Below are 26,342 nucleotides of genomic sequence, written 5' to 3' on the forward strand. Positions count from 1 at the left end.
CGAACCCTCCCCCCCCAAAGGTTCAGGGGGTTCGTAATTGGTGTGTGTGTGTGTGTGTGTGTGTGTGTGTGTGTGTGTGTGTGTGTGTGTGTGTAAATGGCCTCTGCAAGGCCCTGGGCCATGCCAGGCCTCACAGAGGCCATTTGCACATGTGCAGCGGTGGAGAAAATGGCCACCGTGCCAACATACGGAGGCCCAAATGGGGTAAAATGGGCTGTGGCGGTGATGAACGAGGCCAGCGAGGGGAGGGAGAACCTTCGTGAACTCCCCGTGGCCTAGAGGAAGCCCCCTGAAGGGGCTAAAGGTTTTTTAAAAATTTTCCCCAACCCCCCCCCAAAAACTTCATGACCCCCCCCCCGAACTGAACAGGGGGAGTTCTAAGGGGTGCTGGACCGAACTGATCTGGTCAGGTCCGAGTCCAATCTGGACTCGAACTGAACTGGGACAGCCAGTTCCTTGCACATCCCTAGTCTTGAATCTTCCAGTCAACTTCATTGGATAACTTAAAGTTCTAGTATGTGTGGGAGGGTGAAAAGGTCTCTCTCCATCATAGTTTTATAAACATCTACGAAATCCTTCCTTAGTTGCCTCTCTCTTCTAAATAAAAAGCCCAAATGCCTTTAACCTTCCTTGTAGGGTAGGGTGCTCCAGCCTTGGCAAACTATTCTAGGGTAAATGTGGAGTGAAGGCAGTAGTGGCAGGCGTGCCGGAAATATACAGGGTGTCAAGGAGCATTGCCTGATATTATTGCTTCTCTGTGATAGTAACAGATTGCAATGGTGAAGGTGGCCCCATAGAAAGTGGCAGCTTGCCAGATTGGGGGGAAAACTGGTACTCAAGAATGGCTGTGATGTGTGTAAGACATTTCTTGGAATTTTGAGGAGATAGTAAGGTCTTGAGACACTGCTGGCAGATGGGCTCAACTGCTGTTGGTTTTTGCTGGTGAAACCCTAAATAGAGAACTCTTTGAGGCTATTCACATGATGGGGTGAAATCGGACTAGTGGAGGCTAGCCCGATTTCACCCCATCGTGTGAACCACCAGGCTCGGGTGCGAGCCCGGTGGTTCCTAGGCGGGTAACCCACCTAACTACCCCTGCCCTAAAACCAGGTTTGTGGAGCGAGCGCTCCGCAAACCTGGTTTTAAAGATCGTGAATAGCTGCAGTGCGGCTCTGCACTGCATTTACTCATGAGTAGACCCCCCCGAGGGGAGGCAAAAAGCCGCCTCCCAGCTCCGGGGGTCTCCCAGTATGCCCTGCACGCTCGCGCAGGGCATACTGGAGCTTCCAGGGGCTGCGCAGCCCCCGAGCTCCCCAGCCTCCACCGGCTCCGTCACGGAGCCGGCAATTGTGTGGGCGGCCAATCTGGCTGCCCAGTGCTCCCACTCACCCTTCCAAACCGGGTCTCACTGATCATGAGACCTGGCTCTTTATGTAGGGGACAATGCCCTCTGCTTGCCTTTTTTTTTTTTTTTAAAGCCTACTTTCTGAAGGTAGGAAGGCTTCTAAGATCACCATGTGTGTGTCTTCCTCTATTAATGTTTGGTTTGTATCAGACCATAAGTGCAAATTCACAGCATATGAGGGCTCTACAAGGATGTTTGTTTGTTTGCTGATCCACCATGTTCATTCAAGTTAGTGGTCATTCAGAGTACAGGCAACACCCCTTTGTAACCTATGTGTTGACAGTTGGGTACAAACCAAATTCACAGCACATGGGAGGGGGTCCTAAGTAATAGTTGCTATAGCAAATAGCAGATTTAAGCCCAGCCTTTGTCTCAGAGCAAGCCCAGGGTGGGGGGAGAAAAATGATGAATCATTCCCTCCATGTTTGCTCAACAAAGGCTGTTCCTTTAAAACTTAACCATTCCTTGGTAGTTATATTGCTGCCTCCACGCCCACTTTTTGACACAGTTTAATCCCTCCCTGGTGTGGGCAAAATTCCAGGGAAAACTCTGCTTCTCTTTGCCAAAGGAAAAATACAAAAACGCCTCCATGTGCAACCTACACTTGAAGAGAACACTTGGTAGTGATCTGCTGAGCAATTAACATTGAGGCTTGTTTTATACCAGAGTAAAACCCCTTTTTCCTGAGTTGAAAATCCACTCAGAGGCAGGTAAAGTCCAAAGAACAAAAAGAGAAAACTTTTTTAAAAATACTACAGACTGCTTCAGTCTGAGGCTCTCTCAGCTTTAAGTTACAGGTAAAAGGAACACTCAGTAACTACAATAATACTTCAAAAAGCACCCTCAGATAATATTGGGGTGGCACACTTTTAAAATCATGGTTACCCAGTTGCATAGAACATAAATGCAAGAAAATTCAAAAAATCCCCCTTGAGAGTTTACAGAGACTTTTACAATGCCCTAGTTGGAAAAGAACATTGGCTCAGTTTGGCTTAATTTGTTACAAATAAAAAACATAATAAACCATTTAAGGATTTGTATAGCACAAAAAGAAAGAAATCTTAACATGCTCTAACAAACTGTTCTCTTGCTAAACCCTTCAGAAGCCCAGAAGCTCTGGCTTCTTTCCTGAACTCACCAAATCCAAGGTAGAGACTTCAAGCCCCTGCAGTCATCTTGGTTGCTGCTATTGCCTGGCCAGCCAACCTATTGTTTGCCCTGCCTGGCTCTAACTAGGACCCCCACCCTTCCCATCCCGCCGCCAGACCCTCTAGGTCCCGGTCACCATGTGCTGAGATCCCCAGAGGTCACTGCCTATCAGTTAGCACAGGGTTCACTTCCGGTTTGCTCTTTAGAGGAGGGGAGAGCTGATCGTTACGGTTGCCGTGTTAAAAGAAGCAGAAAGCAGTCTAAATGAGAACGCGTTCCTCTCTCTCATTCTGTGAATCAGGCTGTATCATTCCCTCCTTGCCTCCTATCTGTCACAGCTATACCCCCATCCTCTCTTCCAAGGAGTAGAAGGATCTTTACAAACAAACCTTTGCTATGAGATAGGTTAAGCCAGGGCTGCACAACTCTGACCCTCCTGCAGATGTTGGCCTACAACTCCCATCATCCTTGATTACTGACCATCGTGGCTAGCAATGCTGGGTGTCGTAGTCCAAAAATCAGCTTATCTTTCTGACTTTATTTGACTGGAGGGTCACAGTTGTGCTGAGAGTTGGGCAGTTTGAGAAAGACACTGCAGGAGCTTTGTGAATTTAAAGCCAGATCTTCCCATTTGAAATTGAATGTTTTATTTGCAGCTTCCATAGTTTCTCAGCCTTTTGGCTAAGAGAAAGTATGGTATCCACGGCGCGCTCTGTGTGTGTGTGTGTTGAAAGTTGCAAGATCAATATCTGTGGAAAAATAAGCTGATTCTTTCTGATGCTCTTTTTCTGTAAGGTCCATGTTGGAACGCATATGTGGAACAACTCAGCCCGACGTGGAAGAAGACTGTCCATTGACAACCCCATGGCTCTTCTCAGCAGTGATCCAAAGAAAGTATCGGAGATGTTTCCCAAGGATGTCATGCCTCCATCAGTTAACCTCGATCCTGCAGCATGGAACCAGTACGCAGCAGTGTTCAGCAATGGCTTGGCCATGAAGACCAATGAGATCTCTGTGATCCAGAGTGGTGGCATACCTTCTCTTCCCACCACAATTGGGGGAGGCCCAGCAATCAATATAGCAATGAATTCTGCGACCGTCTCCCAGATGGATGGCTCCCAGTCTGCAAGTGGTCCTGAGATGGAGAAGCCCAGCAGCGCTGCTACAGACAACATGCCCAAATGCCAATTCCCTCACTTTATGGAGGAGAACAAAATTGCTGTTAATTAAAACAAGAAAATTTGAGAGGAGGCAGAAAAGATTTAAAAAATTAACTATACAAGCCTATATATATATAAATATATTTTAAAGAGATTACACTTCAAGTATCCTTATTTTCCTATTTGATGTGCAAAGGAGTCTATGGTTGTCTTTGTAAGAGTTGCCCAGAGTACAATCATGCCATTGATTTGCGCAAAAAGAAAAGTGAAGCCAATTTAAGATTCTTCTCTGATTTGGAAAGATGCGGGTCTTGCGAAGTAATTCTTTACATGTGACTTTAATGCGTAAAACCTTAGACGTTTTACAATGTGAAATTCCAAAGGTCATAACATTTACCTCCCTTTCCCCCCTTCTTTTTTGGGGGGTGTTGCTTATGTAGAAACCGTTGGTGGCTCTGAGCAGAATAGAATAAAATCTATTGGTCATGAAGGACAAGTGGGGGTTTGAAACTCCTATAATTCACAAGTTATATGTGGAACCAATTATGCGGGTAAATATCTTAGAATGCCACCCTTTTTAGAGTAGAACCTTTTTTCTTTTGGTGTGTGTGGGTTTTTGAATGTAATATTGCTATGATGACTGTCAAAACATGAAAATCCAATTTATGCAAAATAATGCTGTTTAAAGAAGAAAAACCTGTATTTTTAAACTGGCACTCTCTCCGTTACCTATGACAAATCTTATACATCCTGTTCTGATGACTGCTGCTTATTTAAATATGATTTGGTATCTCTCTCTCATAAACACACACACACACGCTGCATATATAACAGTGCCAAAATGCTGACTTCTTATGCAGGTTTTCCCCCCACATTGCGGAGGTGAAGGGTTAGGTTGACTGAACCCATGAAGGAGGAACAAGCAATGGGGTATAGGTTTTGTATATACTGTTGAAAGGGAATCAAATCTTTGGGAAGCTGGGTTTTGAATGTTCTGCTAGGAATCTCAGGTGACTTGCATTTTGGAACTGGTTCCCTTAACAGGAGGAAATCCTTCCTCATTCATGCATATCTTGATCTTTGTATGATTTTTTTTTTTTTAGGAGATCAGTTTCTGTATTTAAAATGAAGTACAGTATGTGCTTAGGTGTAATGCGCTCTGCAGGTGGTGTGGTCTTTTGAGAAGACAGCTTCACACAATCCATCTGGAAGCTTTTCTTGTGCAAGCTTCATTGCCTGGCACATCAGCTCCTCCTCCTCATTTCAAAGGAGCTTCTAAAGGAAAACTTCCTGCGGGGCGTAAGTTTCCTTATGACTGTGTATATTTGCATTTTCAGCAAAGAATAAAACACCTAATGGCATTGGTATTGTATGAAGGTTACTGGGATGGCTCTCTGGATTCTAAGTTATCTACCTCATTTTTTTTCCCTTTTTGTAGTGCTGTCTGTGTTTTCTATAAAATAACCACTGTATTGAACTTGAGATCCAAGCAGGGGCTACTGTGCACTATTTGAACCAAAACCTGATATACTGGTGGGAGCATCTGATGATGTTATGAATTTATGTTGTGTCTTTGCTTTTTTATTTTCTCCTCCCGCAGCTGCAGGATCTCTTTGTGTTGATGTAAAGCTACATTGGGACGTTTTAGCTGAAACATTTTGGTATTAAAAGGACTTGAACAATAATGTGGCTCCCCCCCCCCCACCCACCCACCTCCAACTTCAGAGTCCAGTTTTGCTCATTATGGAAGGCCCAGGAAACAATGTGGATTAATTAGAGAGAAGTTACTCCATAAAATATTGTTGCACCTGAACTGTTTCTTTGCATATTTCAGTTTTTGGGTTTTTTGTTTGCTTTGAATCTGTGTTTGCCAAGTTGTGCCTTTCCTGCTGGACTTTGTAAGTAAGAACACAACCTGTTTACACTGTAAAATGGCTCTTGTTACATGGAACATGCCAAAGGTGCATCCCAAGTGTCGTGTCTCTTCTGCATTGTGAATGTACGAATTTTTAAGGAAATTCTCTGTAGCATTTTTTTTTAAATATCTACTGATTCATTTCTGTTATGAGAATAAATTTGGGATGACTTTTTTCACTTGATGCATCTAATGTTCATTCTTCTTGTTAAATTTCTGTAACACTGTGTACAAGGTGGTTTTATGACCAAAGCTGTGTGTATTCCATCATTAAAAAAAAAAAAAAAAAAGCCCACAGGCTCTTTAAATCTGCTCCAAGAAAAACTGATTTTCTTTTGCATAAACATTTTGCATAATTTTTCTGGCTTCCTTAATGGCTATATTACTAGTAGGAAAATTTTATCTAGCTACCACTCCAGCATCTGACACGTAGGAACATAGGAGCCTGCCTTATAAAAAGTCAGACCATTGGTCCATCTAGCTCAGTATTGTCTACAGAGACTGGCAGTGGCTTTTCCAAGGCTGCAGGCAGGAGTCTCTCTCAACCCTATCTTGGAGATGCCAGGGAGGGAACTTGGAACCTCAGATGCTCTTCTCAGAGCAGCCCCATCCCCTGAGGGGAATATCTTACAGTAGTCACGCATGTATCCCATTCAAATGTAAGCCAGGATGGACCCTGCTTAGCAAAGGGGACAATTAAAGCTTGCTACCACTAGACCAGCTCTGCTTTCTGAGACTTGAGCCTGATTTTAGACATTATGCTGTACAAATGTAGATATCTGTTCACTTGTACATGTGTTTGTGTGGATGACTGTACCTGTGTTTGTTTTCAAAGTGAACCTGGATACAGGCCTTTCAAATGCATGTTACCGATAGGAAATGTACTTCTGTACATGAACATAAGAACAGCCCTGATGGATCAGGCCCAAAGCCCATCTAGTCCAGCATCCTGTTTCACACAGTGGCCTATAAGATGTTGATGGAAGCCTACAGGCAGGAGCTGAGGGCATGTCCTCTTTCCTGTTGTTACTCCCCTGCAACTGTGTTGAGCATAACATGTGAATGACTGTACCTCTGTACACAATACACTTGTATGAGCATTGAGTACCACATGTGAATGGGCCTATGAAAACTGGAAGTCTAGCAAAGCTGAATTTTTTCACTCAAGGCTACCTTTTCCAACTTGATCTTGGCCAGGGAATGATAACTATACTCCTGCCATCCACAAAGCATGAACAAAGTATTGGTCAGCCTGTTGGATGATCTCCAATTAGGAATCGACAGGGGGAATGTGACGCTGTTGATCATTTTGGATCACTTGACGGCTTTCGATATTACTGACCATGGTATCCTTCTGGAGCACCTGAAGGGGTTATGAGGTGCTGCTTTGCAGTGGTTCTGTTCCTACCTCTTGGGTAGGTTCCAGATAGTGTCACTTGGAGATTGTCACTCTTCAGAATGAGAGCTATTGTATAGGGTTCCCCAGGGCTCCATTCTATCCCCAATGCTTTTTAACATCTATATGAAACCATTGGAAGAGATCATCGGGATTTGGTGGAGGGTGTTATCAAAAATAAACTTTAGCCACCCCACAACAAATTGTTCTCTGAGTGGCTCACAGCACAACATTAAAACATGAAATAAAAACACACAACACATTAAATCATAACAGACCAAAAATGGCAGGGGAGGGGAGTAAATACAAAATAGAATACAAAGTAATTTTAAAGCTCTTTAAAAATCCGTTAAAAATCAAAATGTAAAAGGCCTAAGTGAACAAAAAGGTCTTTACCTGGCATCTAAAAGGAAAAAAAGTGATGAAGCCGGGGGAACCTCACTGAGGAGGCTACTCCATAAATGGGGTGCAACCACCGAAAAGGCCTCTCCCCCTAGTAGCCACCTACCTCGCCTTGTTTGGCAGGGCCACTTGGAGGAGGGGCTCTGAAGAAGATCTTAAGGTCCAGGTTGGACCTTGGTAACCTGGTCCCAAGCCATTTAGGGCTTTAAAGGTTAAAACCAGCACTTTGAATTGGGCCCGGCAGCTGATGAAAGAACTGGCATAATATGATCAAAGTGTCCGGTCCCTGTTAATCTTGCAGCCCTATTTTGTACCAGCTGCAGTTTCTGGACCATTTTCAAAGGCAGCTCCACATACAATGCTGATGACACCCAAATCTATTTCTCCATGTCAACTTCATCAGGAACTGACCTAACTTCCCTAGTGCATGCCTGGAGGTGGTAATGGGCTGGATGAGGGAGAACAAATGGAAGGTCTCAACTTCATTGTGGGAAGTTGAGACTTACGAAGTGGTTTAGATCTGCCTTTTCTGGATGGGATTGGACTCCCCCAGAAAAAGCAGATATGTAGTCTGGGAGTACTTCTGGACCCAAACCTCTCCCTGATTTATCAGGTTGAGATAGTGGCCAGGAGTGCTTTCTATCAGCTTCAGCTGATACGCCACCTACATCCATTTCTGGAGATACACGACCTTAAAAGTGGTGTATATGCTGGCAACATCCAGAATTTACTTCAGCAATGCGCTCTACATTGGGCTGCCTTTATATTTAGTCGGAAACTGCAGTTAGTACAGAATGCAGCAGACAGGTTGGTCTCTGGGGGTTGCCCGTAATCTGGGGGTGTAATATGATTATTACACCCATTTTAAAAGAACACTGGCTTCCAATAAACTTCTGGGCAAAATACAAGGTGCTGTACATACCTATACAGCCCTGAATGACTTGGGTCCAAAGTATTTTCTTTATCAACCTTGCTGCCTATTAAGATCATCTGGGGAGGTCTGGTTGTGGTTGCCACCAGCTCAGGTGGTAGCAACTCGAAACCGGAACTTTTCTAGAGTTGCCCCAGGACTCTGGAACATACTTCCTAATGAAAGTAGAGTCTCCTCTTCTCTGAAGGTTTTCAATCGTGTTAATGTTTTAATGGTTGTTTTTAGATTGTCAGCTGCCCAGGGACCTCTCTGTATGGGGTGGTATTAAAATGTAAGTAAGTGGGAACTGACCTGTGCAATTGGCCTCTCCCTGTGGAGGGACTGACAGCAGCATGGGGTAAAACCACTGACAAGCAGCTTGTTACTGCACCCTCTGAAGAGCATCTTATGCCGCAGCAGCAAGTAGTACAATTCCTTTCCAAGTGGCAAAACTAGGCTGCTTCCCACTTGTCTGCAGTTTTGAGACACTTCCTCCTTTTAATTCCCCGTTTCTTCCCCAACTGAACCATTTGTTGCTTGGGCATAAATTGCCAGTGAAGAGCCCTTGAGGGGCTGCAGACTGTGTTCTGAGTGGAGACATCAGGCTCAAGGCAGAGTGCCTCCCTTCCCTTGCACACTCCATTCCTGGCCTTGCTTGTCTGTTTTAACATAGTAATTAAACTGCGTAATAAGGGGCGATTTGGAGAGTCTGTGCCTCTCAGGTGCATATGTGGGAGTCAGAACATCAGGTGGTGAGTATCATCTGAACTAGCCCTTAACCGTCAACAAAAGAGAGGGAGAGAGGGAGACCCTTACCTTAGAGGGTGGCTTTCCAGGGTTTTAGCTGGGGTCTTTCACAATCTTTCTCCCTAAAATCCCTTAAGGGGAAAATTATGCCTAGGCCCTTCTGCATTAAGCTGTACTCTGATACAGTTTAATAAGGCAAAGAGAAAGGGCGAAGGCCCTCTATCTCCTCAAGTCATACCAGATCATGATGAACCCTCTTCATCTTTGGCCATGGCTCACCTTACAGAAAATACAGTAAGCAGAGTCACACATCATGCTGAACATACTTGCAAAGCAACTTGACTGTCACTGTCTGAACACACACCAAGGCAGGAGCTGGAGGCTCATTCGGCCTCAAACCTAGATCTGTAACCAACATTTCAGCTGACTGGCCAAACCAACTACTGCCTGAGGTGCGCGCTGTGTCCGAACGCATGCTCTTCATGAACATCTGGTTCGTTCCAGGTGAGCCAGCCCCCTTTGCAACCAGGACCAAAGGCTGTGAAGTGGACGATGTAGGGAAGGTACCAGTTGAAGGGCAGTGCAAAGCAGCCTGGTATAGCATCTAGGGCCTTGCTGGGAAGCAGGGGTGTAGCAAGGTCAGAAGGGCCTGTGTTCAATAAATGGACATTGCCCCACCTTTCAGAGGTGCCTTTCCCTCCAGACCTCTGGGCGGCAGTCTGGTCCCCCACAGCCCCAGCACCCCCCCATCCTCTCAGTTATGTGCAGGGTGGCCATCACTACCCACCACTGGCCTGCACTGTGCCGGGCGGCCAGGTGCAACTGGGCTGTGAGCAGAGAAGTACTTAGATAATTTTGGAGCCTGGACCTAAAGGCCTTTGGAGGACTTTAGGTCTCCCCCGCCCACCCACTGCATTATCACCACACACACACACACAGAGTATTTTTAACACGTGTGTTCTTGAGGTTACAAACAGCAACTAAACTCACAAGAATGTAAGGATATAAAACATGTATATTTATGCAAATATGCATTAGCAGAAACATTTCAACATGCAATTTAACATATTCCCATCCCACATTTTTTTTTGCCCCACTCCTGCCTCTGTCTCTAAAGCACCTGGCACAGGTCATCATCACTCGGCAAGCCAGCAGCGACCACACCACCCAGGATAGACTAAAGAAGATTGGGGGGGGGCAGGGGGTGTGGAGGGGTAAGAGCATCACTAGCTGTGAGGGCTGAGTGCAGCCCACCCGATCTCCCAGGCTCGGCCAGGGGCTGAGGGCTGAATGTGGCCCACCCACAGCCTGCCCGAGACTTCTCCAGTCCCGTGTGGCTGTGGCAGTAGGGCGGGGGCAGGCCTGACAAGCAGCCTGCTGAGCTGTTTCCACCCATGTGTGCCTGCTCAGTCGGTGTGCTCATGTGATGGTGCCAGGCATCAGCCAGCCCGAGCCATGTGAGGGAGCAAAGCATGCTGCGTGGGCAGAAGGCGGCAGCAGAGCAGGCAAGAGGCAGGCAGCCACTGACTCTCCTACTTGTCCCCGGAGGTTCCAGAGCTCCCCCAGCCCAGGCCAAGTGGCACCACCATCGGAGGCAACATCCACAGGACCAGGGACGGAACTATAACAGGGCAAGGGGAGACAGTTGTCTGGGGGCCCACTGCCTTGGGGGCCCCCCAGAGGCAAGTCACATGACTGACTCCCTTAGCCATGCACCCGCCCGGGCTTCCTTCAGTGGTATTCATCCTCCGGAATTGATGTGAGTGTTAAGACCTGGAGCTGCCAGAACAGCATGTCTTTCTCTAGTACCATTAAATGACTTGCATCATCCACAGTTTACAAAACCTTTAAAAAAATAATTTAGGATGATGTTCTAGGTTATCTATCTATCTATGCATTTTGTTACCACTATTCAGCCTCATTTAAGATTTCTTTACATTATGAGCTGAGCTTCAATGAGGAGGGGGCATTTTAAAATCTTGTCTCTGGGCCCACTCTAACCTTATTACGCCCCTGCACAGGACAGTGAGTAGGTGGATGATGCTTATCTTGGGGGGGGGAGACGGGAGCCCCCCAAAAGGCCTTTAGGTCCAGTCCCAAAAACTACCTATCTGCACCTAGATGAGCTCTGATATCCTAAGCCTAAAACCTTCCGTAAATTCACTGGGAAGTAAGTCTCTTCAGAAACAGTGACACTTGGTTGCAACAGAATTCCTTCTGTTGATTGATTGATTGATTGATTGATTGATTGATTGATTGATTGATATATCACCCTTCCAAAAATGGTTCAGGGCAGTTTACATCAAAGTAAAAACAATTAAAATCAATTAAAAATTAAAATCAAAACTATAAAAAAACAGCATAAGAAACTAATTAACAGTTAAAACATTTACACAGTTAAAAATCCTGGAGAACCAGGCCGAACACAGCAGTTACAATTTACAACAAATTAAAAACCCTGGAAGGCCAGGCCAAACAGATAGGTTTAAAGGGCTCTCCTGAAAGCGAACAATAAACTCAGATTATGGATTTCTGCCGGGAGTGCATTCCACAGCCCCGGGGCAACTACAGAGAAGGTGGTCACTGGAGACGGAGATCCTCAGATGACCTCAACGTGTGGTGGGGATCATGTAGAAGAACGTGCTCTCTACGATAACTTGGACTTAAGCTGTTCAGGGTAACCAGCACTTTGTATTTTGCCCAGAAACATATTGGCAGCCAGTGTAACTGTTTCAAAACAGGCCTAATATGGTATCTCTGGGTTGTCCCGGAGACCAATCAGGCTGCCACATTTTGAACTAAATGATGTTTCCAAACTACGTACAAAGGCAGCCCCACGTAGAGTGCATTGCAATAGTCAAACCTGGAGGTTTTCAGCTGATGCACCACTGTTTTAAGGTCATCCTCTTCAAGGAATGGATGCAGCTGTAGAATCAACCAAAGCTGATAGAAAGCACTCCTGGCCATAGCCTCCACCTGAGATACCAGGGTAAGTCCTGGGTCCAGGAGTACTCCCAAGCTGCGCACCTGCTCCTTCCAGGGGAGTGTAACCCCATCCAGCACAGGAAGATCTAACTCATCCCTCAAATTCTGAGGCCCTAAAATAAGCACCTCCATCTTGCTTGGATTCAGCTTCAATTTCTTATCCCTCATCCAGCCCATTACTGTCTGTAGGCAGGAATTTAGAGGATGAGTGCCATATCCTGATGATGAAGATGAAAAGGAGAAGTAGATTTGGGTGTCATCAGCATACTGATAGCACCCAGCACCAAATCTCTTGATGACCTCACCCAGTGGTTTCATGTAGATACTAAAAAGCATTGGTGAAAGAATGGAGCCCAGAGGGACTCCATATAGCAGCTCCTGTTTTGAGGAGCAACTGTAATCAAGTTCTACCATCTGGAACCTACTCGAGAGATAGGAGTGGAACCACCACAAAGTGGTGCCCCCTATCCCCAGCTCCCCCAGGCGACCCAGAAGGATAACATGTCCGATGGTATTGAATGCCGCTGAGAGATCCAGAAGAACCAGCAGAGTCACACTCCCTCTGTCAATTCCCCGGTAAAGGTCATCCATCAGGCTGACCAAGGCTGTCTCAACCCCATAGCCAGCTCTAAAGGCAATTTGAAAAGGGTCTAGATAATCAGTTTCCTCTAAAACCACCTGGAGCTGGTCGGCCATCACCCTCTCAATCATCTTGCCCAATCAAGGGAGAATGGAGATTGGCCTGTAACTATCCATCGCTAAGGGGTCCAGGGAAGGCTTCTTAAGAAGCGGTCTAACCATTGCCTCCTTCATACAAGGAGGCACCCTACCCTCCCTCAGCGATGCATTTATGTTATTAACTAGGCCACCTCCAACAATCTCCCTGCTAGATAGAAGCAGCCAAGTCAGGCAAGGATCCAGAGAACAAGTGGTAGGCTGCACTGCCCCAAGCAGCTTGTACACATCCTCAGGAGTCACAGATTGAAACTGATCTAACCTAACACTGCAAGAGGGATTGCTGGACACCTCCTTCATAGACCCTGCAGAAATACTGGAGTCCAGGTCAGCTCAAATAAAGGAGATTTTGTCTGCAAATAACTCATTAAAAGCGTCACAGCAGAATGACCCTGGGAATTGATTTAAAACAGAAGGAGCAGAGTTTAAACTCACAACCCAGGATAGTTCTGCCGAATGCAAACCTGCAAATGCAATGTGCGCAGACCAAAATCGTTTTTTCACTACATGCACCGCTACCGCATAAGCCTTCAAATGGGTCCCACGCTGTATCCTGTCAGATTCGAACCGAGTTCTCCTCCACTTGTGTTCTAGTTGCCTACCCAACCGCTTCAGCCCCTGCAACTCCTCAGTATACCAAGGGGACATTTTTGTAGCATCTATTCCTTCTTTCTCTATTACAGCAGAAGGTGTTTATCTAATTAGTTGCTTTATATTATCTTTTCTCTGAAGGCAACTTGTGGACACAAGTTGTGGACACAACTCTGCCACAAGATGTGGTGACAGCCAACAACCTGGATGGCTTTAAGAGGGGTTTGGATAACTTCATGGAGGAGAGGTCTATCATCGGCTACTAGTCGGAGGGCTATAGGCCACCTCCAGCCTCAAAGGCAGGATGCCTCTGAGTACCAGTTGCAGGGGAGTAACAGCAGGAGGGAGGGAGGGCATGCCCTCAGCTCCTCCCTGTAGGTTTCCAGCAGCATCTGTCTTGGGCCTTGGCCTTGGGCCTGATCCAGCCTTGGACCTTGGCCTTGGGCCTGATCCAGCAGGGCTGTTCTTATTTTTCTTATGAAGGCCATTCCATACATTATGTGGCAGGCATAAGTGTGATTCATAGGCACAGGAAGCGGGTTTAGAATTGATTCATCTAGCTCCGTATCATCCACACTGACTGGCAGTGGTTCTCCAAGGTTTCAGGCAGGAATCTCTCCCAGCCCTATCTGGAGATGCTGCCAGGGAGTGACCCTGGGACCTTCTGCAAGCAAAGCAGATGCTCTACCACTGAGCAGTGCCCCCATCCCCAAGAAGGCTCTCCATGTAGAAGAGGAGAGCTGGTCTTGTGGTAGCAAGCATTAGCTAAGCAGGGTCCACCCTGGTTGCATATGAATGGGAGACTCGAAGTGGGAGCACTGTAAGATATTCCCCTCAGGAGATGGAGCCACTCTAGGAAGAGCAGATGGTTTCAAGTTCCCTCTCTGGCTTCTCCAAGATAGGGCTGAGAGAGATTCCTGCCTGCAACCTTGGAGAAGCCGTTGCCAGTCTGTGAAGACAATACTGAGCTAGAAAGACCAAAGGTCTGACTCAGTATATCACAGCCTCCTAAGGCACACAGACACAAGCAAGATCTTTGCCCAGGAAAATGAGTTGACTAAATGCAGGAAATGAAATATTTTCCAGTGCACGCCTCTATTAAAACAGGTTAGTTGGCTTTTTAAAAACAAAGATTATGCCCTGTGCTGGTCTATGATCATAATAAACCTACTGCTACTTGTGCCTTTGGCATGAATACTTAGGCCACATTCAGATGTAACAGCTAACCACAGTTTGCTGCTCTGCCTGTTATACCCGGCCCCAGGCCCCCACCCCCAGGTATTTGTTCTCCTCCCGGTGCTGTGATCGGGTGCCCTGCTTATATTGCCACTTGGAGTGTTTGAGCTTGTGAGCATACATGACTGTTGCTCCCTTCCGGGGGTTGCAAAGCACTGAGTGCCCGTCCTGTCATCCTGTGCCCTTGCCCTACCGCTGGCCAGGTGGGGGCAAGGGACAGAGTGGGAATCTGAGCTGCCCATGAGCATGGCTTGATGGGGCATGGTGGTGTCCCTGTAGCCTGGCAACTCCATAGCCACGTAGCTGACTGCGGGGGCATGGCTGATTTTCTGAGAGGTTATCAGTGGGAACCACCCAGAGCATGGAGCAGCCACGTCCTCAGGCATTTCTGCGCTGCTGCCTCTATGACTGGGGCTTGAAAATTGGTGTGGAACTGCATTTATAGCTGCATCAGTTGTCAGATGTAATGCCTTGGCGGCAAAACCTCAGTTGTGGGTGGCGAACCTTAGAGATAACCGAAGGAATTTGCCAAGACAAACCATTAGAATTAGCTTTGGGGCTGTAACTGTGGTTTTGTGCGTTGGGCATAACGGAGTTACAACCTCGGCCAGATATAATTGTGGTGAGCAATTACGTCTGAATGCAGCCTTATTCTGTAGGCCCAATTAACTGTTAATTTAAAATAGTCATGCATTCTATAGAACTAGCTGATCCTGCACAGAGCATCTGTGCGGCAGTACACTCCCCCCACCTTCTGCCCTACTCCCCTCCCCCAAGACTTCTGCCCCAGTCCCCCCCAGCCTTCAGCCCCAGTCCGCTCTCCCCCCAAGCCTTCTGTCCCAGTCCACTCCCCTCCAACCTTCTGCCCCAATCCACTCCTCCCAAGCCTAGACAGCCTTTGGCCCCAGTTTGCTCCCTCCTCTGTTTTTCCCTCTTTCTCTTTCTCTCTCTCTCTCATTTGTGCTCTGCTCCCCGCTGCTTTTTAGCCTGCTTTTGTTTTCCCTGCTGGATGTTGCTGCCTCCTCCTTCCTCCAGTCTCTGGTGTCGGGTGACCAAGCGTTCAGCCGGCTCCTTCCTGCACGGCCTTCTCTCAAGCAAGCGTCTTTCGAAGCGGCCAGCGTCTTCCGAAGCGGCCAGCAAGCGTCTTCCGAAGCGGCCAGCCAGGCTCCGCCACTTTCTCTCCCCGCAGCTTCCCCACCCACCCTTCTGCCCAAGTCCATTCAGTTCTCCTCTCCTCTTGCCCACTTTTCTTCCTTTCCTTTCCTCCCCAAGCGGCCACTTCCCTACCCGGCCAACCGCTGCCCAGCCAATCCAGTGCCTCCACCACCCAGCCTATCCGCTGGGTTGCCGGGACACATCCCCACAAAGGCACGTCTACGAGAATTAATATAATAGATAATAATAATAATAATAATAATAATAATAATAATAATAATAGTTGTTGTTGTTGTTGTTTACACAGTCAGACAGGTGTTATTGACTGGTTTGTTTTATCCAGACATTGAGTCCTTCCCAAGGACCTGGGATGGCTGAATTTTATTATCAATGTTATTGCTGTTATTACAGATATCGTCGCAGAATATAGGCTGTTCCCAGTAAAGTTGCTTTTTGTAATTGGCCAATGGTGATTTCTGTGGCCCCTATGGTGTTGAGGTGCTCTTCAAGTTGTTTTGAAGAGCTTGGCCCGTCAATATAGCTTGGCCTGGGTCCAGTCTATTATTCCTGCACTGTATCTGATAACAGGTATATCCCAGGTGTTTATGGCTTGTATGGTGTTCCCACCATTGAGTTTGGACTTGAGGATTTTTCTAACTCTCCTGATGTATTCACTTCCAATTTTTCTTTTAACTTCAGTGTGTGCAATGGTATCAGCCTGGAGAACGCCCAAGTATTTGTAATGTTCTTTCTCTTCCAAATTCTTGATGTTGCTTCCATTGGGCAGTATTCCTTCTGTTTTTGTTATTTTTCCTCTGTTCATTATTAATTCAGCACACTTGTCTAGTCCAAACTCCATTGCTATATCGCTACTGAATATACGGACAGTGTTTAGCAGTGATTTGATTTCTGACTGGGACTTTCCATACAACGTCAGGTCATCCATGTAGAGCAGATGGTTTATTTGACTTGATGTTTTAGATGTTTGGTATCCAAGGCCTGTTTTGTTTAGTATTTGTGAAAGTGGAGTCATGGCAATTACAAACAACAGAGGGGATAGTGAGTCCCCTTGGAAAATATCTCTTCTAATGCTAACCTGTCCAAGTATCTCACCATTGATTAACTGTGTACTCCACATACTCATTGCTTTTTAAATAAATATCTGAATGTTTTTGCTGACACCAGTTGTTTCTAAACATTTTAGTATCCATGTGTGAGGCATTGAGTCAGAGGCTTTCTTGTAGTCAATCCATGCAACACTTCGATTTGTTTTTCTTCTCTTGCAATTTTCAAAAATCATTTTGTCAATCAGCAGCTGGTCTTTTGTGCCTCTGGTGTTTGGGCAATTTCCTTTCTGTTCAACTGGAAGCTGCTTATAAGTTAATAAGTGTTGCATTACTTCATCTGCTATTATACCAGTTAATGATTTGAACATGATTGGCAGGCAGGTTATCGGTCTATAATTACTTGGAACTGCACCTTTTGCTGTGTCTTACATTATGAGATGAGTTTTCCCAGTTGTTAGCCATTGTTCAATATCACCTCCTTGCAAAATGTGATTGAACTCTTTTGATAGTTGTTTATGGAGACTTGTTAGGTGTTAAGCCAAAAGCCATGCAGTTCATCATCGCCTGGTGCAGTCCAATTTTTAATTTTCTTTGCTCTTTCACTTATTGATTCTGGTGTTATTATTAGATCTTGCATTTGTTGGTTACATTTTTGACCTCTTTCACCCAGCCTGCTTTTTTATTATAATCTATTGGATTGTCCCATTATTTCCGCCAGAATTGCACTGTTTCTTCTTTATTTGGTGTTTCTGTGTTTCTTACAGTTTCTCCTTCTATGCTTTGGTAGAAATGTCTCTGATTCAATTGGAATTGGAGATTCTGCCTGTGTTGTGTAATTCTGGCTTCGTATCTGCTAATCTTCTTTGACACTGCTGTTATTTGCTGCTTCCAGGACTTCTCAAATTTTCCTTGAATCTAGGGGGTATTTTTGGATCAGATACTGTTTGGTGTTTTCATTCTTCAGCTTCTTGTCTTTCATATCTTTCCATTTACTAGCATATGATCTAAGCCTGGAGATTTTATTTTCTAATCTAATCTTCCATTTAGGTGATGTACTACTTACTTTTTTGACAGGTCCACTGATCTTATATCCAAGCTCCTGTATTGTTATTGTTGATGCACTGTGCATTAGTTTGTTTCTTGCAAATTCTTGGTTGTTATTTCTGCAAGTGCAGCATTGACATCTTTTAATGCCTGAGCAAGTTGTTTTTTGGCAACTGTTTTTAGAGCTGGAAGTTGAACCCTGGTTGTTGTTTGGTTCATGTGCTCAGTTATTATTGCTTCAGTTCTTTTTGCTTTTCTGTTAAACAGCATTTGGGTTTTTAAGGTGAAGGCAAAGGGGAGGTTGCCTGGTTTTGATTTTGAAACAGTTCAGCAACAGTGGCATCCTCTATTTCCAACACCTCCTCCACCTTCCCCATGAGAAACTTCTTCAGTTGGTGGTAATTCTTCTTCCATATCTTGAGCCTGTGTTGCTCTTTGCAGTTCTTCCAGCTCAACTCCTGTGAATACTTTATTTCTTATTATGAATCTTCTCTGGTCTGCTAGCTTTTGTTCTGTTATTTCCGTATCTGATGCTTCTCTCTCCAAATTTGGTACATTCTTTTAAAATAACGTCTTCTAGTTGGACTAGACTTGTAATAGCAGATCATTATTTCCTTGTTGGCATTTTTCATATATTTTTTCCGGTTAAGCGACGTTTCTTCCAGTAACTTTGCAGTCTCCAGCCCTGGTTGCTCAACTGAAGATCCTGAGTTCTGTAGCCCACTTGCCACCAGATGTCCAGGGACTAGCAGCTGGCATGGTCCATGTTGACCTGGGCAATGACCAATCAGGTATAGATTTATTAAAGTTATGTCTCACCATATTGTTGATGGGAGAGGCACTCTTTGGCTCCTCTGGTGAGACCTGTCCAGTATGGTTGGACCTCTGGCATAGCTCTCACCTTCTTCAGATCATGCAAGCCCCACAACCACGCCAAGGTAGTACCTCACTGGGAGTCTATTATTATTTTTTATTATTTCTTGTTTACACAGTCAGACAGGTGTTACTGACTGGTTTGTTTTATCCAGACATCGAGTCCTTCCCAAGGACCTGGGATGCCAGAATTTTATTGTCAATGGTTATAGATATCGTCGCAGAATATAGGCTGTTCCCAGTAAAGCTGCTTTTTGTAATTGGCTGATGGTGATTTCTGTGGCCCCTATGATATTATTATTATTATTATTATTATTATTATTATTATTATTATTATTATTATTATATTTCTTTACCACCCTTCCAAAAATAGATTAGATTTCTTTACCACCCTTCCAAAAATAGCTGAGGGTGGTTTACACAGAGAAATAATAAATAAGTTAGATGTATCCCTGTCCCCAAAGGGCTCACAATTCATTTCTAATTTTGTTTCAAAAACCCTGAGGCTCCTTAGAAGCTTACCAGAGTTTCCACATTGAGAAGCTTGCCTAAAAAAAATTGCTTGTCTATCACTATTGCTTGTTTAATATGCAGCTGTAGGAGAGCTGACATGAGACAAATGATTACACCCAGCAGAGCTCTGAATGAGCTGTGTGTGCCCTAAAACAAGGAAAGGCAGAAGGTAAACTGGCATCTACTGGTGGATCTCTGAATGATTTGCAGAAGAAACACCCCAGCCCAAATAAGGCTGCTGAAATTAAGAAAGCTAGCAAGAAAACAAGGAGTGGATTTTCATGTGAAAGGACTTCATGCTCACCCTGAGCCACTATTATGCGCCTGGCTCTATGTGGCTGATCTTGGGGTTTGGGGGAAAAGCAAAGCAGGTCCTACACACCCCTACCCTAAATGTCCCAGAATCCTCTGCAACTTTCAGAATTTCCTTGGTAGACCAATTGGCATGGAAAGTGTTTGCTGAAGATAGAAAGCCTGAAAGTTGCAGACATGCACTCATCTTTGCAGCAGACTGTTTTGTGAATGGCCTTCAACTCCCATGCATTTGCAGGGGTGAGACGGAGCCAACTTCATCCCAGTTGCTCTTTAATGAATACACTCAACCTATTACATTCGCTTCCTAAAGCAGAGGAAAGAAAAGAATGGCTGTGAACAGATGCAAGGGCAGGTTGTTCTCATGGTTTAATGGACACACACACAAGGCACTAAACATATGTGCATGGCAAAATAGCAGCACTTCTGCAGCTGAAAAACAGTCATGATCTTGGATGTCAGGGCAGAAATTATTAGCAGTGTGGCAATGTTATACATGCCTAAATCTGCACGTGATACATTTATCTTTTCTCTATGTCAGAGCTATGACAAGGCTACTGCAATTAATTGTCCAGTTAATCATTACCAGACTATAATAAGCTGTTAGCACCTGAATCTCTGATCTGTTGGGATGGCTTTGATTTCCCCCCTCTCCCCCTTTTTGACAGGCGGGTGATAGCGGATATCCTTTAAACATACATTTAATGAAGCCCTTCATAAATCCATCAGCACTTGGTAACGGAAACTACAATAAAGCTCACACCACTACATGCTTTTATGGAGAAGCCGTTTGGCATCTTTGAAATGGTACATCAGTCTTGTTATGTGGGTTTGGGAGAATACAAAGCAATTCTATAAGGGTTTGAGGAGGAAAAACTCCTAGCGGTGAAATTGCTGGGCGGTGGGGTGGGAGGGGAGGATAGAGTCAGGTATGGAGGATTGCCAGAAGACTTTCGCTGTGTTCAGCAATGCCCAGCAATGGTCTTTAATTTGGGGGGAAGGGGGGGAAAGTATTGAGGCTATTCACACATGCGTGCAAAACTGGGCTAAGGCAGCCCAGCCTGGTTTTGCATGCTTGTGTGAACCACTGGGATTGCGCCAAACAGGGGCGGAGCCACCATTGGGCAAAAGGGTTCAAAGAACCCAGGCCGCCAATGGGGAAAGGCTGCCAAGAGAGCCCCGCCCTGTGGCTCGGGCTCCATAGGAGCCCAGAGCAAACTCCCCCCTCCCACACCCGGGCCGCCGAGAGCCCTGGCAAACACTTCGCCAATTATTTCAGGCAGCTCCGACTGCCTGATAGAGGTGCATTATTGGGGCTCTGGGGGTGGGGCGAAACGTGGCACGTCCCGGCACCCCAAACCATGCCACTGCTCATCTAGGTGGGCAATCTGCCTGCCCAAGGACTACGTTCTGATCATCTGAGGAGTAGGTATGTTAAACCTTCCTTCCCTGCAGACTGCCCATGAGCTCTTCTCACTGATCGTGAGAAGAGCTCTATTGTATCATCAGTACATCATAAATGGGGGCGGAGGTGTTCCCCACGCATAATACAGAACCTGAGATTCCCCCAAGTCCGAGTTACGGAGGGAACGTGAAGTTGGTGTGGCAGATGATCATGTACCTCAGTTCATTGGAAGTAGCTGAGTTGAGCCAGAAGTAAGTCCCCAGTCTGGACCTGCCGGCAGGGGCGCAACTAGCGGTGTCCAAAGGTGTCCAATGAACACAGGCCTCCATGCCTCCAGGAGCCATGCCATTTTTATTTATTTAGCATATTTTTATACTGCCCCATACAGAAGTCCCTGGGCAGTTCACAATCTAAAATTGGCCCCTTGCCCTCTCCCCCTCCCCATTTGCTGCAGCTGCAGCTTGCCCGCTGCCTTGCCACCTTTTGCCCACACTGTCCGCCTCCTCTCGCCCCTGCCACTGGATGAGCAGAGTGTTCTATGACTCCTTTCCTCACTTGAAGGAGGAGAGAAACCATAGAACCCCTCAGCACTGTGTGGACCCACTAAGAAATGGAAGGCACACATGTGCCCTGGTGCCTAATCCAGGCGCATGTGCACTCTCTATTTTGTAGCCAGTCATGCAGCAGGAAGGGGTTCTATGGCTTCTCTCCTGGTTCTAGTGAGGAGAGAAGCTATGGAACCTCCCACCACTGCGCAAACTGGCTTCTGAGCAGCAGGGGTGAGGAGGAGCAGGGCAGGAGGCAAGTATCGGGGGCAAGGAGCGGTAGAGGCAACAGTGGCAGTAGGTAAACAAATAAAGTTTTTAAAAAGTTAAAAATGAGAGCGTGTGCATGCGTGCAATACATATGCATATTCTCCCCCCACCAGCATACTGGGGTGCCTTTCCCTAATTGCATGGGCTTCCTGGCTGACCACTCACAGCCTTGGCCATGACATGACACCAGCTCTTAAGAGATACAAGGAGTTGCTCCACAGGCCCATACAGAGCCATTGACTGGTTTTGTCCCTTAGAGAAACACCCAAGACATTATAAAACTGACATTTGTTCAAGATGGCTGGCTGGAAGGCAACAAAAAGAAAAAAGGAAGCCACACATGGGACACACTCCCCTCCTCCACAATGTCTGTCTTGAAGTCTGGTAATTGTGTCCATTGTCCAGCTCCCACATTCCTGGGCTGGCTCCTGGGGCCAAAGAAAATTTGGTCCATGTCTGCCTGAGGATCAGGTGTGACTTTGGCTAAGCTAAGTTTTTCTCACCATGAGGGGTACATGAGAGAGACATCTGTGGCTGGTGTCTATCATGTGTTTCTTTTTAGATTGTGAGCCCTTTGGGGACAGGAATCTATTTATTGTTACATTTATATACCGCCTTTCGTTAAAAGACAACCCCTCTATCTTATTTATTTGTTATTTCTCTGTGTAAACTGTTTGGAAGGGCGGTATAGAAATCAAATCAAATCAAATCAATCAATCAATCAATCAATCAATCAATCAATCAATATCAAGGGGCCTCTGGCTTGGCTTTGCCCCAAGGTTGTGGGAGTCTCTAGATGGCCCTGTTCTTGAGGAAAGAACCCCAGAGAAGCTGTCCGTGCCTGATGGATGGGCATTAGCAATGACCAAAGGAACGAGAAGAGCCTTGGCTTATTTTATCTATCAGATTATCAGAGAGGGTCTGGTATAGGGATGTGCACAAACTGTGGTTCGAGGATCAGTTTCTCCTTATCTGCTCTCCACCGCCCCATGCAGCTTCCTGCTGGGGTGGCACTCGGCCCAAGTACCCGCCGCGGCACCAGCACACACATGGTGTCCATGCATGCACAGCAGGGGCGTAGCTATAACTGGGCAAAAGGATTCAAAGAACCCGAGCCGTGCCCAATCAGGAGCCGCCATTAGCGGCCCTGACATGCCCCCGGCGTCTGACGTCAGACGCGGGGGCGGGAGTTTAGCTCCCGAGTGGGGGCCGCGCGGCCAATTTGAGAGATAAACAAAGGCTGGCGCTGCGTTTGCAGCGCCAGCCTAACTAGCTCCTGAAGGGGCCACCCGGCCCCTTCTGGAGCTAAGACTGGTGCTGCGTTCGCAGGGAAGAGCTGCTCCTGGGCTGCGCTGCAAACTAGCCTTTGTCTAACTGCCGAAGGGGCTGCATGGCCCCTTCAGCAGTTAGGGGAAATAGGGTGAAAAAACACTGTGCAAAGGTAAATGTTCAGGGACCAGAAAAATGACTATTGGTAGCGGAACCTCTACTAATACTGGAAAAATAACCAGAAATTCATATGGAGGAAAAAAGACAAACCCTAACCAGTAAACGTTTTTCTTCTTAGCAAGATGTAAGAGGAAAGGTTGCCTCTACAAAGATTGTAAGTCTCAACAAGAGAAAAGTTGAATTAATGTATTCTCTGATGAAGGACCACCCGAAATGGGTTTAAGAATCCCGGGTTAACCCATAAGGACTTTTAGAAGGACTTTCTCAAGGATTTTCACAGGACTCTCTCACAGGATCTTCTTCATTTTGGCAAGAAGTTTCAGTCTTTTTTTGATGCTATATTTTTATACATGCATGCTTAGGCATCATTTATTATATCAACGCCTCAACTTTGTTTGGAATTGCCATCTACGTTGGAGCAATTATTACTTCACATATGGACTTATATACATTCATTTGTAGTTTGTTCATGTGTTTGTTTATATGCATACTCACTCTTTACTACAATCGTTTATTTACTACTGGAGTTCAAATACTTGGGTATGTGAATGTGTTGAATTGTTGTTAGATCATTGGTACTTGTTCCAGTTTACTGGATTATTGATTGATAAGGTTTCATTCTAATATAGCATCTTGAACTTTTCACAGATATAATTGTCTTTTTTCCTCCATATGAATTTCTAGTTATTTTTCCAGTATTAGTAGAGGTTCCGCTACCATTTTTCCATTTAGTCATTTTTCTGGTCCCTGAACATTTACCTTTGCACGGTGTTTTTTCACCCTATTTCCCCTATTTGGCATGCATCCTGCTTTTTTGCCCCCTTCAGCAGTTAAGCTGCTTCTCCCGAATGGAGCCTCAAGGCTCCGTTTGGGAGCCAGACCACGCCCCCCGCGCCTGATGTCAGACATGGGGGTGTGGCTATCCCCTGTGTCTGATGTCAGATGCAGGGGGCGGGGATATCGGGGCACCCACCGCAGCCGCGTACGGGCCGCCGGCGGGCTAGCTATGCCCCTGATGCACAGGAAGATGCATGGGGTGGCAGGGAGCAGGTAAGGATCTGCTCTACTCTTTCTTAAAGCTCCCGCTCCCCTCCCTTGGTGCTGAACGTGTTTGAACCAGTACTCGAATCGCAGTTCATGCACACCCCTAGACTGGTAAACATCATAAATGCTTCTCTGAGGGAGGGTAGGATGCCTCCTTGTCTTAAGGAGGCTATCATTAGACGATTCTTGAAAAAAACTACATTGGACCCCTCCGAGTTAGGCAACTATATGCCCGTCTCTAATCTCCCATAGTTGGGCAAGGTGATTGAGAAGGTGGTGGCCTCTTAGCTCCAGACAGTGCTGGAGGAAACTGATATCAACATCATCGTCATCATCATCATCATCATCATCAATTTATATACCACTTTTCAACAAAAGTTTCCAAAGAAAGAAAGAAAGAATATGGTTCCCTGTTCCCAAAGGGCTCACACTGTAAAAAGAAATGTAAGATAGACACCAGCAACAGTCACTGGAGGTACTGTGCTGAGGGCGGATAGGGTCAGATAGGGCCTTAACTGTGCTGGGGGTGGTACTGTGCTGGGGGTGGATAGGGGGTGAATAGGGCCACTAATCAGACTAATAATACCAATAATACTAAATTGAAGCTCACAAAGAGGCATTTTAGCTTGAGATCCAAATTAAAATTGACTCAAGACTGGCCAGAGAAACAGGCCTTTAGGAAACCGCTTTAGACTTCAAAGAGAGCAAGGAAAGGGGAGCACACGGGTTTGGAGCAGAGGTTGGTTACTATACCTGTATCCTTCCAGTGGTGTGTTGGACACTTGTTGCTCAGTGTGCGCTGAGAGACCTCTCCCTAGGGACGAGCAGGAAAACAGGATGCAAGAGTGGAGACCTTCTTGCCACTCACGAGTCAGGAAGCCAGTAAGAATCTAAAGGTGGTCTGATCCTAGGAGACCAGTTCTCTGATGCAACTGACCATGCTACACAGATTGGGCCAGGAGACAGGGCCAAACGGAGGTTGCAAGCGGGATGGACATGTGGACCAAGGCACATCCAGATGGAATGGCTGGTGGTACCCAGATGTATGTACATGCAATGGGTGAATCTGGAGAAGAAGCACACTGCTTGTGGGGTTTGTGGTACAAATTTGCCTTGGGGCCAAATGTGGTCCATACCTCGTTGCAGAATAGGAAAACAACTGTGGTGGACAAAATAATACATTTTGTCCTGTTCATTCCTAGGTGGGTGTGCTCTAGAGCACAATGGAGTGAAAAGGTTTAGACAACCTTTATGTAGAAACATTGAGGCTCTCCACTCTCCCCGCAGACGAGCAGGGAGCTATCCCTGGGAGGCTGGATTGGCCACCCACACAACTACCGGCTCTGTCACAGAGCTGGTAGGAGTGGCGGGGATTGGGGGCCACCTGGCCCCCGGAAGTCCCAGGAGGCCCCACGTGAGTGCACAGGGCATCCTGGGGAGACCCCCCCAAAGATGGGAGGCTGGTTTTAGCCTCCTAGCGGGGGTCTCCCCATGAGTCCCACAATGCAGAGCCACGCTGCAGCATCTCACGGTCAGGTAAATGGGGGTTAGCAGAGTACACATTCCGATAACCTCATTTAAGGGGAGGGGTATTTTCAGAGGTTTGCTGCCAAAAGCCGTATGGCTCCCTTAGCTCGATTTCTCCTGGTCGTGGGAATAGCCTCTTTGAATAGGCGGGCTCATAGTTTATCTCATGTCAAGAAGACCTTCTAGGTAGAAGATAAATTACTTCTTTAACATAATGGGAACGTACCCTGTGCTTCATGCCAGCCATCCTCTATAATAAAGAGCCTGTGTGTGCGCCCGTGTCTCTGCGCCCGTGTCTTCCTCAGCCGTTCTGGGCATGCGCGGAGCGCATGCCCAGAACAGCCGAGGAAGATACGGCCGCAGGCACCAGGTTGCCATGATGAGGAGAGCGGCGGGCCGAGAACGGACTACGGGGAGGGCAGAGGCGGCAGCGGCGGGACCGGCCCTGCCACTGGAACATACGAGGCAGCGGCGGTGGGGAGAAAAGAAAGGGGAGAAAAGACAGCG

The 26,342-nt window shown here is 46.3% G+C and overlaps 1 protein-coding gene and 1 long non-coding RNA gene across 3 annotated transcripts in view; one reads left to right on the top strand and one right to left on the bottom strand.

Moving 5' to 3' along the window:
• SALL4 (spalt like transcription factor 4) overlaps positions 1–5,808 on the top strand; it is a 40,411-nt gene extending 34,603 nt beyond the window's left edge. For both annotated transcript variants that reach the window (XM_053250924.1, XM_053250926.1), the window contains exon 4: positions 3,350–5,808. In XM_053250924.1, the coding sequence (XP_053106899.1) occupies positions 3,350–3,784 (435 nt within the window). In that variant the 3' untranslated portion in view covers positions 3,785–5,808. The remainder of the gene's footprint in view (positions 1–3,349) is intronic.
• On the bottom strand, positions 2,174–25,819 carry LOC128325291 (uncharacterized). Its single transcript, XR_008307351.1, has 2 exons — positions 25,062–25,819; positions 2,174–3,773 (listed from the first exon to the last, which is right to left on the bottom strand). It is a non-coding gene; the product is annotated as an uncharacterized LOC128325291 (long non-coding RNA).
• Positions 25,820–26,342: the final 523 nt, after the last annotated feature.

Source organism: Hemicordylus capensis, chromosome 4 (genome assembly GCF_027244095.1).
Source record: "Hemicordylus capensis ecotype Gifberg chromosome 4, rHemCap1.1.pri, whole genome shotgun sequence".
Lineage (NCBI taxonomy): Eukaryota > Metazoa > Chordata > Lepidosauria > Squamata > Cordylidae > Hemicordylus > Hemicordylus capensis.